The sequence below is a fragment of the Apaloderma vittatum genome, unplaced genomic scaffold, assembly GCF_000703405.1.
Source record: "Apaloderma vittatum isolate BGI_N311 unplaced genomic scaffold, ASM70340v1 scaffold32729, whole genome shotgun sequence".
NCBI lineage: Eukaryota > Metazoa > Chordata > Aves > Trogoniformes > Trogonidae > Apaloderma > Apaloderma vittatum.
In genome coordinates, this window is record NW_009736394.1 from 16,977 (window position 1) to 32,818 (window position 15,842).

The 15,842-nt window shown below is 42.0% G+C and overlaps 1 protein-coding gene across 1 annotated transcript in view; it reads right to left on the minus strand.

Annotated features, from left to right (window-relative positions):
• The window catches only part of ARIH2 (ariadne RBR E3 ubiquitin protein ligase 2), a 28,288-nt gene extending 14,527 nt beyond the window's left edge, over positions 1-13,761 (minus strand). Inside the window, exons 1-2 of the mRNA XM_009876963.1 lie at positions 13,414-13,761; positions 52-119 (exon numbers count right to left, since the gene is read on the minus strand). Of these exons, the coding sequence (XP_009875265.1) occupies positions 52-119; positions 13,414-13,662 (317 nt within the window). The 5' untranslated portion in view covers positions 13,663-13,761. The remainder of the gene's footprint in view (positions 1-51; positions 120-13,413) is intronic.
• Between the last annotated feature and the right edge of the window lie 2,081 nt (positions 13,762-15,842).

Sequence of the window (15,842 nt, forward strand, 5' to 3'; positions counted from 1 at the left end):
AAGCAAGGGAAAAGCACTGAGCACAGAAGAGGTGAAACTATTTACACTTACCTTTCCAAAATCTCTGAGATTTGCCAGTGGAAACTAACTAATACTAGCTTTGCAACAGCATGTGATACCTAGGTGGAAAATAAAAGAAAAAAAAAAAGTCATGTTAGGCATATTTTGAGGCCACCCCTGCTTAGGACTGTGATCTTGTAAGACTAATAAGCTGTACAAACTCAGTACAATATCCCAGTGACAATCAATTCCCATTTAACTACTAGACATAAGGTTCACAGTCAGTGTATCTGCACTATACATGCTGGAAGGAAGGATCGATGTACTCAAACTGTCTCACATCCTTAGTCACAACAGCACAGATAGGAAAGAATTGAGAATTAACTGGCCGCTACTTTTGAGGCCCAGCCCAGGCTGGATCAGGGTCCTCATCGAGCAGGACCCACAGGGCAGACGTGTACCCCTGACTGAGCTGCAGAAGCAGTAGCAAGTTGCAAACGCAGGCACGCTGTGGTAGCAAAGGGGAAGGGGAAATACAAAACATTTTTCCCAAGCCCTCGCTGTAGAGAAGAAAGTTACACACTGGACTGGAATAGGAAGATGGAAAGCTGCTCTGACAGGGACTATTTCCATGCAGAGTTGCTGCATTATGTGAACTGGCAAGCACTAACACAGCCTGCACTAGCCCACGAACCCTTTAGAATACTGCAACATGACATTTAAAGTCATGTTACAAGGACACGAGCAAACAAGTTCTCCTTTGCTTCTCTGCATTAGTTTATTTTGGAAGAAAATAGACTGGTCTGCTAGCACAAAAAGGCTTGTACCCACTGAGACCACAGGCATCTGCTGAGCTGCTGGACCTTCAACCTGTCTCTTGAGCCCTTCATGCCTTAGGCCCACAGAGTTCAAACAAGACATCGCTTCCAGGGGGATTTGGAAAGCTCATGACCTCCATCTCCTCACTCTTCTCTGTGCTATGGAGGACAGAGGCAAGCCCAGCAGTCTGCATGTTCTCCATTCAACACTCTCTGACATTAAAGCGCTCTACCTCCCTCACTCCAAGACAAGCTACCACCATAGCACCTCTCTCTACTAAATATATAGAAAACAACTCCTTCTGTCCCAGCTGCAGGAAGAGCTCTTCTTTTTTTTCCTGCCAGAGAAGCTGTCAGTCTCAGCCATCAGCTGAAAAGCCATAATCCTTCTTGAATCTGGCTACAGGTGAATCACAGCATCTGATGTTCTGGTATTACATATAAGCAGCAATGCCAACACAACCCTGGAAGTTAAAACACGCAATAGTCACTCCTTCCTACAGAACAGACAGGCTCCACACACCCAGCAGCAGCGTATTCATTACTCTTCTAAACCTCCCCACTGCAGAGGGGCAGCTTCACAACATGACACAACGCAACCAACCTATTCCTGCCACATGATACTGCCCCGGCCCTGCAGTGGCATTTGTGAGCGCTGGACGGTTGGTTCAACGAGCTAAACCAGGGCAACGCCAATACCCGACGCAGCCGCGGTTTTTAACCAGCTCTTATCTACCTCTACTTTCTGATTTGCTCACTTCGCTTAAATCCCAGTAATTTTCAATGTTCAAACAACGCTTTCTCTAGAGGAACTGAAGCATCAGCTCATACTGCGCAAGATTTGGTATGTCACCTTCCATGACTTGATCAGCAAAGGCTGCCCAGGCAGTGCTGCCCCCCTCCAGCACAGAAGCCTCTGATTAGCTGGAGCGTGGCACACAGGGCTGCTGCTGACAGCACATACAGTCTGCTCTGGTTTGTAGGGATGAAATGCCACCACAAGCCTCGGATGGGTTGTTATCATAAGCCCCCAGCCTGGCAAACCCAGACAGACACCTTTTGATTTGCTTGTACAAAGAACACATCTGCATTTCGTGTTTGTAAAACAAACAAGCATCAGGAATGTTGTCTCTACAAGATTGGCTTCCTGCAAATGCAAACCACATGCTAATGAATCATTCTCTAACAGCAGTGAAATTATTCCTTAGTAGCAGTACGGAAGAACTACCATCTTGACAAAAAAACTCAAACCACCAGACTTAAATGGGAAGTTTATCAGTAACACATGAAAATTAGTATTTTTCAGTTGGATTGTCAGAGCCTGAGGTGCAGCATTCATTGCAGTATCATGACTCCTCAAACTCCATACTTACTCCCTGAGGAGGAACCACATACATTCAAGAATGATGATTTATACAAATAAAAGTAGAAATATCAGCATATAAATTCTTGAAATTTAACAAACTATCCTAATAGAATCAAATGTTTTTGAGTCAAATTATTTGTGAGGCAAAATGTGGAATTAATGCTCTAGAAAAATACCAGATTAACAGATGTAGAAGAATAATAAACCTACTGTGGCCATTCCTATTTTGCTCCAACTGCAAGCACTGACCAGATCAGCTGTAGTGCTAATTTTATTACTTTCATCATAAAGCACCCAAGAATAAAATATTTTCAATGCATAGAGACAGATTCAGGAGACGAGTCCACTTTCCTAAAAGCCCTCAGGCAGAAAAGTTTTTGATACTACCTGACTGGAGCGATCCTGCGAAAAGGAAGTCGCAGAGCCAGCTGCAGCAAGGTACCCACAGTCTGCTTAGCATGGAAGTACGAATAGATAACATTCAAACTGTAAGAATCAGGGATGCGAGAGCAGCAGATAACTGATGAGGCTGGGGCCATGCCTGCTGAGCGGAGCCTCCTCACATTACAAGTCTACATCCTGCTCACCGACAGCAAGGCAAACGTGAACACCATCAGGGGCCAACGCTACGGGCGAGATTCAAGAAAACAAGCACGAGAAGAACAAATGTTTAACAAAAGCCTGTTTCTACTCATTAGCGGCATGCCCCGGCCTCTTCAATGACTGTACATTCACAATGAGTGAATGATTGTACAAAGTCAGCCAGTTCTTCCACAATAATACTCCAGAATAATCAAAGTATTTCTTTGTAAGCAGGAGCCCAAACATGCAGACCACAGAAAAATACCACTGCAATCAGAAGTTTGGCCCATATATACATAATTTATTACCTCTTAGTACTGGAGAAGCAACACACAGAAGCTGATACTGCTGGCTGAACTATTCAGAAGACATGGATGCCCCCTTCGTACATACCTGCTGCGGCCTCGCAGCTTAAGAAATGAGCCCTGGTTGCTGCTCAGGCACATTGGCCAATACGGCATTTCCTGGACAGTCAGAAGTTTCACACAGCGAAAGGACTCAGACTTCTAAAACACTTCAGAAAGAGCTACAATTCAGTCCCTACCCATCACCTGTTGCCACAAGAATCTCAGGTTATTTGGGAATAACAATATTTTGTCTCAGACAGAAAAGAAACAAAGAGGTATCCTTGATAAATCATCAGCTTTGTTTAAACTTCGCTATTCTTGTTTCGGAATACTAAGACCTGAAAAAACATAGTGAGATAGCCCCCTAAATGTCTTGCTGGCAGCAAGTCATTTCGGTAAAATACTTCTACAGACCACAATGCAGAAGGGAATGCATGCTCTAGATGTTGCACTTCTATTTTAGTTTTTGTTTGCCACCGCTGAATTGTGCCAACACTTCTGCACAGCTTGACTTCTCCAAAACTCTTCTAGGTGCAATTAAATTTATTAAAGTTTAAAGATGAAAGCTGAAAGCAGCAGTCACGCTAAAAATTTCTTTCTTTTCTTCACCTCTCATTCCCCCATTTTCTCACTGTCAGCTTAATATTTTAAGATCAGTAATCAGCTCAGTCCAAATATGAGCCTGGAAAATTTCTGACTGGAGAACAGGCTTCCTTCTTCACGATGGGGCATCAAAGCTGGAGAGGATCTCATTCAGTCTGGAATTTCCAGCTTCACCTTAAAATAGAATTTGGTCCCCTCAGAAGCCTATTCCAAACCTTCACGAACTTCACTGTGACTTAGCAGTGCTAGAAGGCTGCTGCCTGCCAGAAATGGGCACCCAAGGCTCATGTTTGTCCCTGCACTGGAGAAGGGGCACATTGCCTATGCACACAAGAAGGGTGCTCTAGGGAAACACTCTACAGGAGTTGTGAGAAAAAAAAAAAAACAACCTCTGAAAAATTTACATAGTGCTGGACAAAATTAGATTCTGAAAGTAGAACAAAGAAGTAACACCATCACATTAAATACACATCTATTCATTTTCCAGAAGAGAGCACAGTATTTATTTAATTATTATTTCTATCTCCATTTATCTCCTGGGTTCTTTACTCTCCAAGATAAGCAAAATTCTCATGCTTTGGAAGTGTGAGAGAGAGTCTGGCACTCTTTAGGACAAGACAATATCAAAAGAATTGGCAAAGCAGGTACCTTGCTGAGTTTAGAGAGCTCTAAGACAACTATGCCTCAACTTGCTTCCCCAGATAAGTGAAGTTGTTTGAAGAGCTGAAGTTTCATCTCCCCACAGCAAATATCTTCTCAACCATGCCACTTTGACAGTTGCTAATTCACACGGAAATGTTTCCTAAAAGCTAAAAAACCATCGTCTTTTGTAGAGCTTATATTCTACAGAAACCACTCATGCATATTTATGTTGCATGCATATCTCATGAGCTCATTTCACTTTTCTCCAAGGGATGGCCTATTTTCTGGAGGTGTGTTTCAATCCTCACTTTTGCAGAGATACGTTATCAGGAATTTAAAGCAAGGATCATCACGTGATTCTCAAAGAGTTTCAATTCAGAATGAGTTGGAGGTACTGTGATGTGGTTGGAGCTGACATCCCATGGCTCTGCACCAAGCTGACAATTCCTGTTAGATCAGGGCTGCGCTGAAATGTCTGGCCCAGAGGAACACAAACCTGGCGTAAAGAAATGCAGCTTCCATTTCTTGTCTTTCCCCCAATCAAAGGTTTTTCTACAAACAGATTTAAACAAATTAATCTTGAGAAGCATTTCTGTTAATCCATGAATAGTTTTTGTTAGTTCTACAAGGAAAGGATGATCTTAGTTCCTGTGTTGCTTCAAAACTTCTGAAAGCACACTCTTAAATTCTTTACAACAGTAAAACCACATAGAGCAAGAGACTCTGAAATTGCTGGTGAGCAACTATGGGCAAAACAAGAGACTGAACTGAGCTGGTGGTATAGAAGAGTAACACCTTAGAAACAAACCATAATTTGTATTGAATAATTTTGCTGACGGAAAAGAATACCTTCAGACACGCCTTGCTTAAGGATACTGAGGTAAAGAAAGTGATCCACAATGGAAAAAATACTACTTTATGCTCATTTCTCTTGTGGAAAGTAGATCTGATTCCCTCCACGACCCCATTGGAAAAAACTATCCAACTGCCCTGTTTTCACTGGAGGATTTCTCAAAAACCTGCAGAAATATTAGGAATTAAGAAGCAACAAAAGGGCAATCAAATAGCTTTCTTCGGGCTGCATTATCTCCTTTGCTTTGATTTACTTCTCTTTTAAGCAATGTCCAATATGCAGTCCTGGTAGAAAACTCACGAGGTCACAGGAGGTGGAGGTGTGATTCACACCAGCTGCCATAAACACCCCAAGTGTACAAAGTTTTATAGCAATGTCCCTCTGTATCTGTTACAGGTTTCTGAGCATCAGAGGCTGTTTTCAAAATTGAACTCAAATCAATTTCACTTGTCAGGAAAAGAAGACAAAGCTACAACAAAATCAGATACCCTGCTCTTATTTTTTGGGTTCTATCAAGCTTAAAAGAAGTGAGAAAAAGCACTCTGTCTTTAAGTTTTACTCACAGCATCACTTACAATTTGCCTGACTTTTCAGCCCCTCTCCTGATTGCAGGCTGCACCAGGGAACGAAACGCAGTTTAGAGCCTGTAGCTGCTGTCTCGATACCATGGAAAGGTCTTGACACACAGCACTACAGGAGCTCTGCTTCATTACAGGGTTTTAATCTGTACGCTGTCACTCACCCTCCGGCATGCAGAGGCCTGGTGTCAGTCTGCAAGATCAGAAACATATTCAGGAGGCAGAGCGCAGTTTGGGAATGACAAATACTTCCTGTGTCATACATACGGTCCGTGAAGCTGTCAGTGCATGATCTAGTTGGCCACATACTGGAGAAAGGGGATCTTGGGTTAAATTCTAACTCCTTCTCTGCACTTACACATTATTTTAATCCACCCGCTCTCCTACACAGGACAGCAACAATTTCAGCTGCAGCTGCCAACAAACCGGATCAGTAGGACTCAGCTAGGAAATCTCAATGTATGTATTGCTCAAGCTGTTAGACTATCCTTCCTGAGGAGATTCAGAAATAAATTATTTCAAAAAAAAAAAAAAAAGAAGACTTAAGCAAGATGGTATGCTAGAAGGCCTTATTACAAAATAGCTATAAGCTGCCTTCTTTGAAAGATTTAGAGCAAAAGAAATGCAGCAAGAAAGCTGTAAGATGGCACATGAATATAAGCTTGACATAAGACTCCCCAGCTGTACTCACTGTAGCTATTCTCTCCAACATCACGCGGTGTCTGGGAGCACCAGTGCCCAGTGCACGCTGCACTGAGCTCCCCACATGCTGCCAAAACCCCAACAACACCCCCCACCGCTCCAGCTCAGCCCCTGCTGAGGTGATTTCCCAGCAAAACACAGAAGTGGACAATTCCTCCCAGCTGACAGAAACGAGGATGCAGAAGATAAACAAGGGGTGGGTAATAACATGTCTCCATGCAACCATGACCAGCAGCTCAGGACATGGAGCAGCCAGCTCCAAGTGGAAGGCACTGGTGTGCACACACCTGCACGTAGGAGCAGGGCTCAGGGCTTCAGTAACTTTGCAGTTCAGTCCCAAATAATTTAGCCCTTTACTTGCCAACCCCAGCTTCTAAGTTCATTTTTCTTTTCTCGTCAAAAGATGACCAGGAGGAACATTTGCTTGGTAAACCAGCTTTCCATAGGACACAACGTAGCTCGTTTCTGCTGCGTCATCCTTAATAGGCAGGGCAGACAATTTTTGGCAATGCACTTCAGCTGCTTCATGCTGCTCCTGTGATCCTGCTGCCCAGCTGTAAGCTTGCAACATGAAACAGTTGCTGAAAGATTGTTTCAGCATTTCTAACACTTTGTGTCTTGCCTCTACCTCCCACCAAGATCACACTCATCAACAGCTGTGAACTGATTTTTTCGCTCCCTGCAGAGTCATACTGGCTGTAAGATACACTTAAGGCGTGAATCACAAAGAAATGTGTGGGCTATAATCACCCTCCACATTTGTGGCTCATTTTTCCAATCAAGTAGAGAATTTCAGCAGTCCTGGGCAGTAAGGAACAAAACTGATTTCTCTCCTCAGATGACTTCCTTCTCAGAAGGCTGCAAGGCCCAGACTCTCCAGCCAGCCCCTCTTATCTTGCTGACCAGAAGTCTATGAAAATTAACTAATTTTTTTTTTAAACAAGCAAATAAACAAACCCCAAACCACAACCAACACAAAAATCCGTTAGGAGCCAAAATGAAACAGACACTGAATACAGTTATGGATGTACTCGTGTCCTCTTCGTACTCCGCACACTACTGAAGCATCGGGAAGCTGGTAGGCAACAACACAGCTTTCATAGGGCAAACCTTACAGGATGCTTCTCTTTGGAAACAAAAAGTGGGTAAAGAATAAAAGGCACGTCTCAAACACACGTGCTCCTAAGGGTTACAACTTTAGACTGGATCTCCTACATGGTATCAGCCTGACAGTAGAAGATAGAACATGGTACAGATACAAAGCTGCATGTCCCGACTAATCTAGGGTTTACAGGTACTTCGAAAGATTGTGTTATCATTGCCAAACAGCACCATAGATGTTCCATGGAGAAGTCAAATTTGCCTATCAGGGTCTACCATTTATAATAAGTTATATTTCACACTTCAAATTTTATATTTAAACATATTAACTGTTTACAAATATAGCTAACATACAACTTAGCAGACAGTAAGTTGTCCATGGGGCAGTAACATGCTCTTGCACCCAGGAGGGCCAATGGGATCCTGGGGGGCATTAAAAAGTGTCCAGCAGGGCTAGGGAGGTTCTCCTCTGCCTCTGCTCTGCCCTGGTGAGACCACACCTGGAACACCGTGTCCAGTTTTGGGCTCTCCAGTTCAGGAAAGACAGGGATCTACTGGAGAGAGTCCAACAAAGAGCTAGGGGGATAATTAAGGGATGTGATCATCTTTCCTATGAAGACAGACTGAGAGAACTGGGGCTGTTTAGCCTTGAAAAGAGAAGGCTGAGAGAGGATCTTACTAATGGATATAAATACCTGAGGAGTGGGTGTGAAGAGTAAGGTGCCAGTCTCTTTACAGTGGTACCCAGTAATAGGACAAAGACTAACAGGTATAAGCTAGAACATACAAGTTCAATCTCAACATGAGGAGAAACTTCTTTACTGTGCAGGTGACAGAGCCCTGGCACGGGCTGCCCAGAGAGGTTGTGGAGTCTCCTTCTCTGGAGACTTTCAAAACCCGCCTGGACGTGTTCCTGTGTGGCTGCCCCAGGGGATCCTGCTCTGGCAGAGGAGTTGGACTAGATGATCTCTAGAGGTCTCTTCCAGCACTGACTGTTCTGTGATTCTGTGATATACTAATGCTTACCAGCGTTGGTTCTTACGGACATTAACTTTGAACATAAATTTTTCTAACTCTGTTCTTATGTACATGCACATTAATATTTCAAGGGGCTTTAATACTTCGAGTACTTCAAGTACATCAGCACAGCTAGTCTTTTATGACTGCCATTTTATTTTCTGCATCTAGGTTTCACAAAGTCATTATTGCACCAGAAAGGACAACTGTGCAACAGGGCAGATTTGTTTGCATAAGCATCCCATACCACACTCTCGGTCGTGGTTTGCACAGCACTGCAAGGCGTGGTGCACACACCAATGTCTCGACATCTGGCTCTTTGGAGACACTTTGCGACCGCGTTGAAGAGGCATCCTGCGAGTGCCAGCTCCTTTGGGTAGAGCTGCTCACACAGGCTGCCAATCTCCACGCACATGACTCTGGATCTGCTAAAGATGGTATTTGAAAAGGACCGCTGCCAGCATTCACCAAGCAGCTCTGCAAACTAACTGGTCTGTGTCAGCGCAATTTGAGTGTGTGGAACGGTTTCAGAGGGCTGTGTTTTTAGGAGCAAATACTAATTTGGTTACGTTAGAAGACATGACTTCAATAAGGTAAGCAAAAATATCTGAAAAACCATTTTATCCCCAAAAGATCAGCAACGCTAACATGGATTAATAGATTCATAATGATGTCGTGACATCAAATAGCTTTTGCATCTACCAAGTTTTATTCTTCAAGGGACAGGGCTAAAAAAACCACAAACTCCACATCGCAAGCTGTTATTTCAAGGAGCCAGGGACGGAACCTTTTGCTGTCTGGTAAATATTAGCAGATTACTCACATTAGCAAACTGAAAATTAAGTCCTTCAGTTTTACAATGCCTTTAGTTTCCGTGGAAAGACTAACATCAGTGTCAATTGTCTACAAAACAACACAACTATATTTCTTTGCTACCTTGTAGGCACAGAAATATCTTAGCTTCCTGACTGACAATCAGCTTTTAAAAAAACCTCAAATCAAGGTGATGTTTCTTTCACAAATCGTATTTGCAATCATTTTACCTAGTGGCTTTTATCGCTAGTTTAAAAAAAAAAAAAAAGTAGTAAAAACTAGAAAGATCCATCTCACCACTGAAACAGAGAAACTACTGCCAGTTATTCGGAACACCACAAATACTCCAGATTTGTACAGAGACCCTCAGCGGAGCCAGGAAGTGTCATTCACAAACAAAAACAATATGACATCATCACACACTTAATTGCTTGCCAGTGACAGGGTCAACTTTGTTTGTACAACTGTTGAGTATCGTACTGTTTGTATGCATGCACTGATACTGCCACTCTAGGATCCACAATCCCTCTGTGACAACTGACAGAGTTACCCTGAAAGCAAGTATATTGTTACAGAATTCAATTTAATCATTTTTTAAAGATACTGGATTTTTATTACTGTATCTACTTTTTAAAAAGAACCACTGTAAATTTCTTTGCTGGTCTGCAGGCAACACATGCCACTCTGCTTTCAAGAGTATTGCCTTTAACTGTTGACTGTCGGTGAAGTGACCTTGAGGAATTAAAAGTGATATGCTTCAATTCGCAGGTCTTGCAGGCAGAGAATCACAGTTTTGGGTTTTCTTCTAGCATGTTTCAACAGAGATAGCCTGTCCTAATTTTAGTCAAGTTATTAACTGAACCCTCCACAAACAGACCTCCAGATTAGCAGCACTAACCAAGGAGCAAACATTTCCTCTTCTTTTTCTTGGAAAGCAAAGATCTACTCACAGGTCTTCATTCTCCAAATGAAGAAAGTCTAGCGATTACCCCTCTAGATTCTGTGCTGCAACACAGCACAGTTGGTTGAATCTTCTGCTACCTTGTTTGTACTAATTTTTCTACTTAGAATTTCCCACCTGATTAAAAAAACAAGTTGGAAGAATTCAAGGCAAAAGTTTCCTATTACAGGAACAGATACGAGGGCATACATCTACCTATATGCCACGTTTCACGCTTTTGTCAGGCTTAAGATTTTGAGTGATGTTTGTCACTAGTTGAGGTAGATAAAAAATCAAGTATTTTGTTGAAGAGACTGTCTCTTTCAATGTTGTGTCCAAACATTTAAACGTCTGTAGGACGCTCACACCTGACCTGAAGTCAGTCAGCCAATGCCAGGTTTGCTCGGTTGTCTGTTTAGCTTCTGTTACCATGAGAATAAGGTCAGCTCTAACTCACAAGGAACGAAAAAGGTAGCCAAGAGGATTTCCAAGGAAGATCACTCTTCACCTTGACACTTTTAAGAAAATAGGAATTCAAGTCTAAAATAGCTGAACAAAACAGTCCAAAAAACAAGTGTTGAGGGCTAATGAGCAGAGTAAATGCGACACTACTTACTTCGATTGTTATTAGCTAATAACAGTACGGACTGCAAGTATGAAGATGTAAAGCTCCGAATACTTGTTTCTGGCCTTAGCAGTGTGCAGACAATAAAGCGCGGTCAATACACCACCACTCCCGCCCCCAATTTAACCTTCAGAAAGTGATTCACCTAATTACAATATACAGTGGCAGAACAATCAAACGCAGCTTTGAGCCCATTTATTGCGCTCACTCTTTCTTTGCTTTAGGGAATTGTATTAGTCTATTAATTTCTCGAGAGAGCAAATTGCTCAAGTACCATGTCATGCATTACCTTCAGCAGTGTACCTCCTGAACAGTCCTTCATTTACCTTAATCTTTCCCTGTCAGGGGCCACCACTCTCCCTTAAATATGAGCTAATGCTAAAAAGCACAATGTAACCACCTGGTAGCAAAAGGTAAAGGAGATGAAATAAAAAAAAAAAAAAAGAATAATAAAATGAACTAGAAGTGCTCCAAAGGAACAATCGCCACCATGCAAAAAAAATCCCAAGACATTATGAAAAGTAGTCATCAAAAGGAAAAGTTTTTGGAGTTCAAGCAAATCAGAGGAAAGAAGTTAATACAGTTTTTAGAGAAGTCTGTCCCTGTTTACTCATATCCACCGAGTCAATGGAAGGTAACGATAAAAAGCGGTTCAACACGCTCTCTTCGATTTCTTTCTCCATGCTCCCTAATTCAATACAAATTCTTTCCACTCACAGTTTGTCTCAAAAAACTAACAAAGTGGTAAGTTTCCTTGGTGGAAGAGAGGGGAAGGAAGAAACAGAGTTGTGGAAGTATAGTAAGAAAAGATTCCAGGAAACAAAAAACACGTGCTGCAGATACACATCAGATTTCCAAGGAAAGCACAATTCTTGCACCGCTGTTCCTAGTTAGCAGAGAGTTAATGAGTCACTTCAAGAGCTAAAGACTTAGTATGTGGCTTACAAGATCACAGTTTTTTCAGGTTTCTATCCAAATTTGTTTTGATCTTCTCAAACACAATCCAAAATGTTTTTTTAAATAAATACACGGGCTTACTTTTGGATATATAAGGAATCTAAAATGTTCCCTCCTTGGGTCATATTTGGGGTAAGATTCAAATTAACAGGCTGAAAAGGAGCAGAAAAGACATTCTAAATCTTTACCTAATCGCTAAGAATCAAGAGCAACTGGCAGCTAGATCAAAAGCGCTGACCAACTATTCTCATTTGTTCTCTTCTTTCACCTCCCTTTCCTGACAATATGTAAGGAACAAACTGTCAAGAGCTTGAACTGTACATTTTGAAGACATCACAGACACAAGTTTGACAGCCAAAAAAGAGTAAAACCTCATTTTCTGAGGTGGTGAACACTGGAAACAAGCAGAACAGGCAGCAAAACTAGCTAGATACACAGCAAAAAATACAGGTGCCCTTCAGAGCCTACTGTTTGTAGGCTTCATAGGCCTCAGGCTTTACAGATATATTGGTTCTATAGGAGACGTGCAAATAATGATCAAGAGATCCCTCTTTTTTTAAATTAGTTTTGATTCAGACCAAATGAATAGGAATCAAAATCTAAACAACATGTTTTTTATATGCTGTGATCACCTGTCCTGCTTTCAGGGGTTGTTCCCGAGAGGAACAAGCACTAGGAGACCTGTTACAAAGCAGATGCATCAGTAATTTCAACGCAGTGTCAATATCTTCGAAAACTCTGCTTTCCTCTGACCTGCACTGGGGCTGAAGCACACTGACAAGGCAGAGAGAACCTCCTCTTATTGCTACCCTGCACTACAGTATCAGCTGCACAAAGAGAAAGAAAACTTCACAACAATCTTATTGAGCATAATACCATGGGGCTGACTCAGTGCGTGACTCTTCTGCCATGTATTAGTCACCACAAGAGATGGGAAGTTCATTGTACTTTAATTGCTGTCACTGCAACAGTAGGGTTAATACCTGGCATGACAGCTGATCTGTCTTTGGAAGTCTATTATTATTCTCTCAGAACCAACAAAGGAAAGGTGTTTTTGTTAGAATTACAGTTTTAGCATGTCTTCCTATCTGTCAGTTATCTTCTCAAACACAGGTGTACAATCTGCACCATTTGTGACCTGGTTTATCTCTTTTCTATATCTCCTCTTTATATCATGCTAATGCAAAGAGTTATAACTCAGGAATTTTAGTCATGAAGCTCAGCTCTGTAAAAAAAAATAAATAGATAAGCTGTAAGAATCAACAGTCAGTAAGGAAGATTTTCAGGCCCCACAACCAGTATGTAACAACAGTAAGCCTTTGAGTCAGTTTTGAATCAGGGACCTTCAATAACCTTCTTCCAACCCCCCATAACAGCAATATCCCCATAATTTCAAATGGTATGCTCAGCATTTGCCTTTTCAGTCAGACTTATTTGACACCTGTGTTAATGCAGAAACCTTTCCTCACCTTTAACGTGGCAGCCAAGCTGGCCATGTGTTCATTGAGAGTGCTCTCCGACTCCTTGTAAGTCAGGCAGGTGAACTGATATTCCTCTGGATCAAAGGCATCTGCTCCCTGCTGCTCCACGTCGTTAGCTACCCCATCATAATAATCCTCAATATCCCCAGGATCCTCATCCTCTTCCTCCTCCTCGCAATTAGGGTCATAATCCTCTTCATTGCTGTCAGAGCCCTGGCTGTTCATGTCCACGGACATCTTAATGCCCTGTCAAACTGCAGACCGGGAAAGCAATTGCAGCTTCTTTTTCTCCTCCAAACTTTATCGTTCTTTTGATTTCATCTGAGCTCTGTCTCCTAAGGGGGGAAAAACAATTTTTTTCTGTTGCCTAAGAAATTGTAAGAGAGGCCGCGTCAACATCGTACAAGTGATCAAACAGCCAGGACTGGACCGACCCAATGACCCAGAGCCAAAATGATTCTGCTGTGCAGGTCCCTGGTTTTGATCCACTGCGGCTCTTCCACCTGCAAAGCCAAGGCTGCTCTTACAGGTGAGGTCTGAAACCTCACAGACTGGCTTATTACATTGCGTCCTATCCACCAGCAGGGGCCCCGAGACTTCTGACAGTTGGGAAGTGGCTTCATAACCTTCATGATCGGTCTCTTCAGAGATGCCACTAAATTTATGACATTAAGTTTTTACTAACAGCCTGAAGCACTGTAAAAAAAGCACCATACCCATTTCATCAACAGGAAGAAATACAGCCCCCTTAACCATGACCACAGTAGCTAGAAAGGCAACCTGCGATGCCCTGTAGAAGTCTATATTGTTTCGTAACCATGGCCCCTTATTTCCCAACTTTGTGAAATAAGCAAGCAGATCTCTCATAGACACCCAATTTAACAGTTAAACACCATCTCGAAAGAAATGGTGAAATTAGTTAATCCCTTTAACTGGATTCTACTGGATATGATGTGGCTTGGGCCTTACATCTGAGGGGGGAAATAAAATTAATTCTCATTTTATTACCTTCTTAATACACACTTATGACCTTCTGAATGTAGAAATCTACATTCAAATCTTGACAGCTGCTATTCAAGAAGAATAAGAAAGACAAAGTTGTCTTTTTGAGATTCTCATTGGTATTGGAAAACTCACATATTTGACTTATCTGAACTACAAACCTTCTGCAACTGAAGAGCATGAATTTGAGAAAACAGCAGTAGAGCATATATCAACCTTGAGTTACAGCCATCTTATATTTAATCACAAATTTCTAGTTAATTTAGTTTCAAGAGACACCAAATACTTAAAGCAATGCTGCAACCAGGTTTTACATGCAGAAATACATACATAAAATCGAAGCTATTTTCCACAAGCAGCATGTACTGGGTTTCTTTTACATGTCTGCACTTTGCATTATCATGTTGTTAGCTCTGTTACTCAAACATATTCCCACAGTTTCACAGTTTGTAGCTGCTGGGGAAACTATAATCAAGCTTTGAGAATCCTGACTTCAGAGCACTGACCGGAAATCTCAACCATAAATTTTCATTATTTTTCCTCAACTCATTTGTTTTCTGTTTCCAGCAACCTGACCAGGCAGTACAGAATAACCAGGAAGAGATGTGATGTACAATTAATTTGAGGGGCTGCAGTAATTTCAGCAGATACAAACCTCCAGTGAGAGAGGATGAAGGCTAGCAGCTAATTATATTATCCCTTGAATTCTGGTCTCCGTTCCTTTCATTTGCCTCTTGATTCCTTAGCTATCCACAACAGAAGCAGCACATAAATATTTTATAGCACTGCTTCTCATAGAATTGCAGAGGAGTAGAGGCACCATCTCTCCATACTGGAACAAGACAGATGTGAAATCTCATTTGACAGACAAGGCAAACCTATATTGTACTTTCCTTCCTCCCTCCCTCTACCCTGCTTAGAGTAAAATGATGCTGTTCTGAGCTTAATCTGTATCGACACTGACCTTTTGTATGAAAGAAATAATCAATCTTTACTTGTTAAACCTTATGTTAAAGGAATAACATCTCTGAGAACCTAAACCCACTATGAGCATTCATACAGAGAGACAGCAACAGTCCAGTTGTGCAACAGCTTCTTTCAGCCAACCTCAGAGCATCACAAAGCCTGAACGAGTTTTACCACTTGGGAATCTTCTCAGACTCACTCAGATCATCCCACACTCTAGACACAGAAATAAAACCCCCCAAACACTGGGTCCATTTGCTGTTTCATCACACAGTGAGGCCCATCCAAGCAATGAGATGGTATTAGATATCTCAGTAGAATACCAGGCCTACCCAGTACCTCACCAGTTACATACCAGGAGGCTCAGAAGCGTGCACAGCTGTTTCTCTGGGCCACCAACACATTTATTTGAAAATACAAGGGAACCACGTGCCTGGACAATGGGCTAT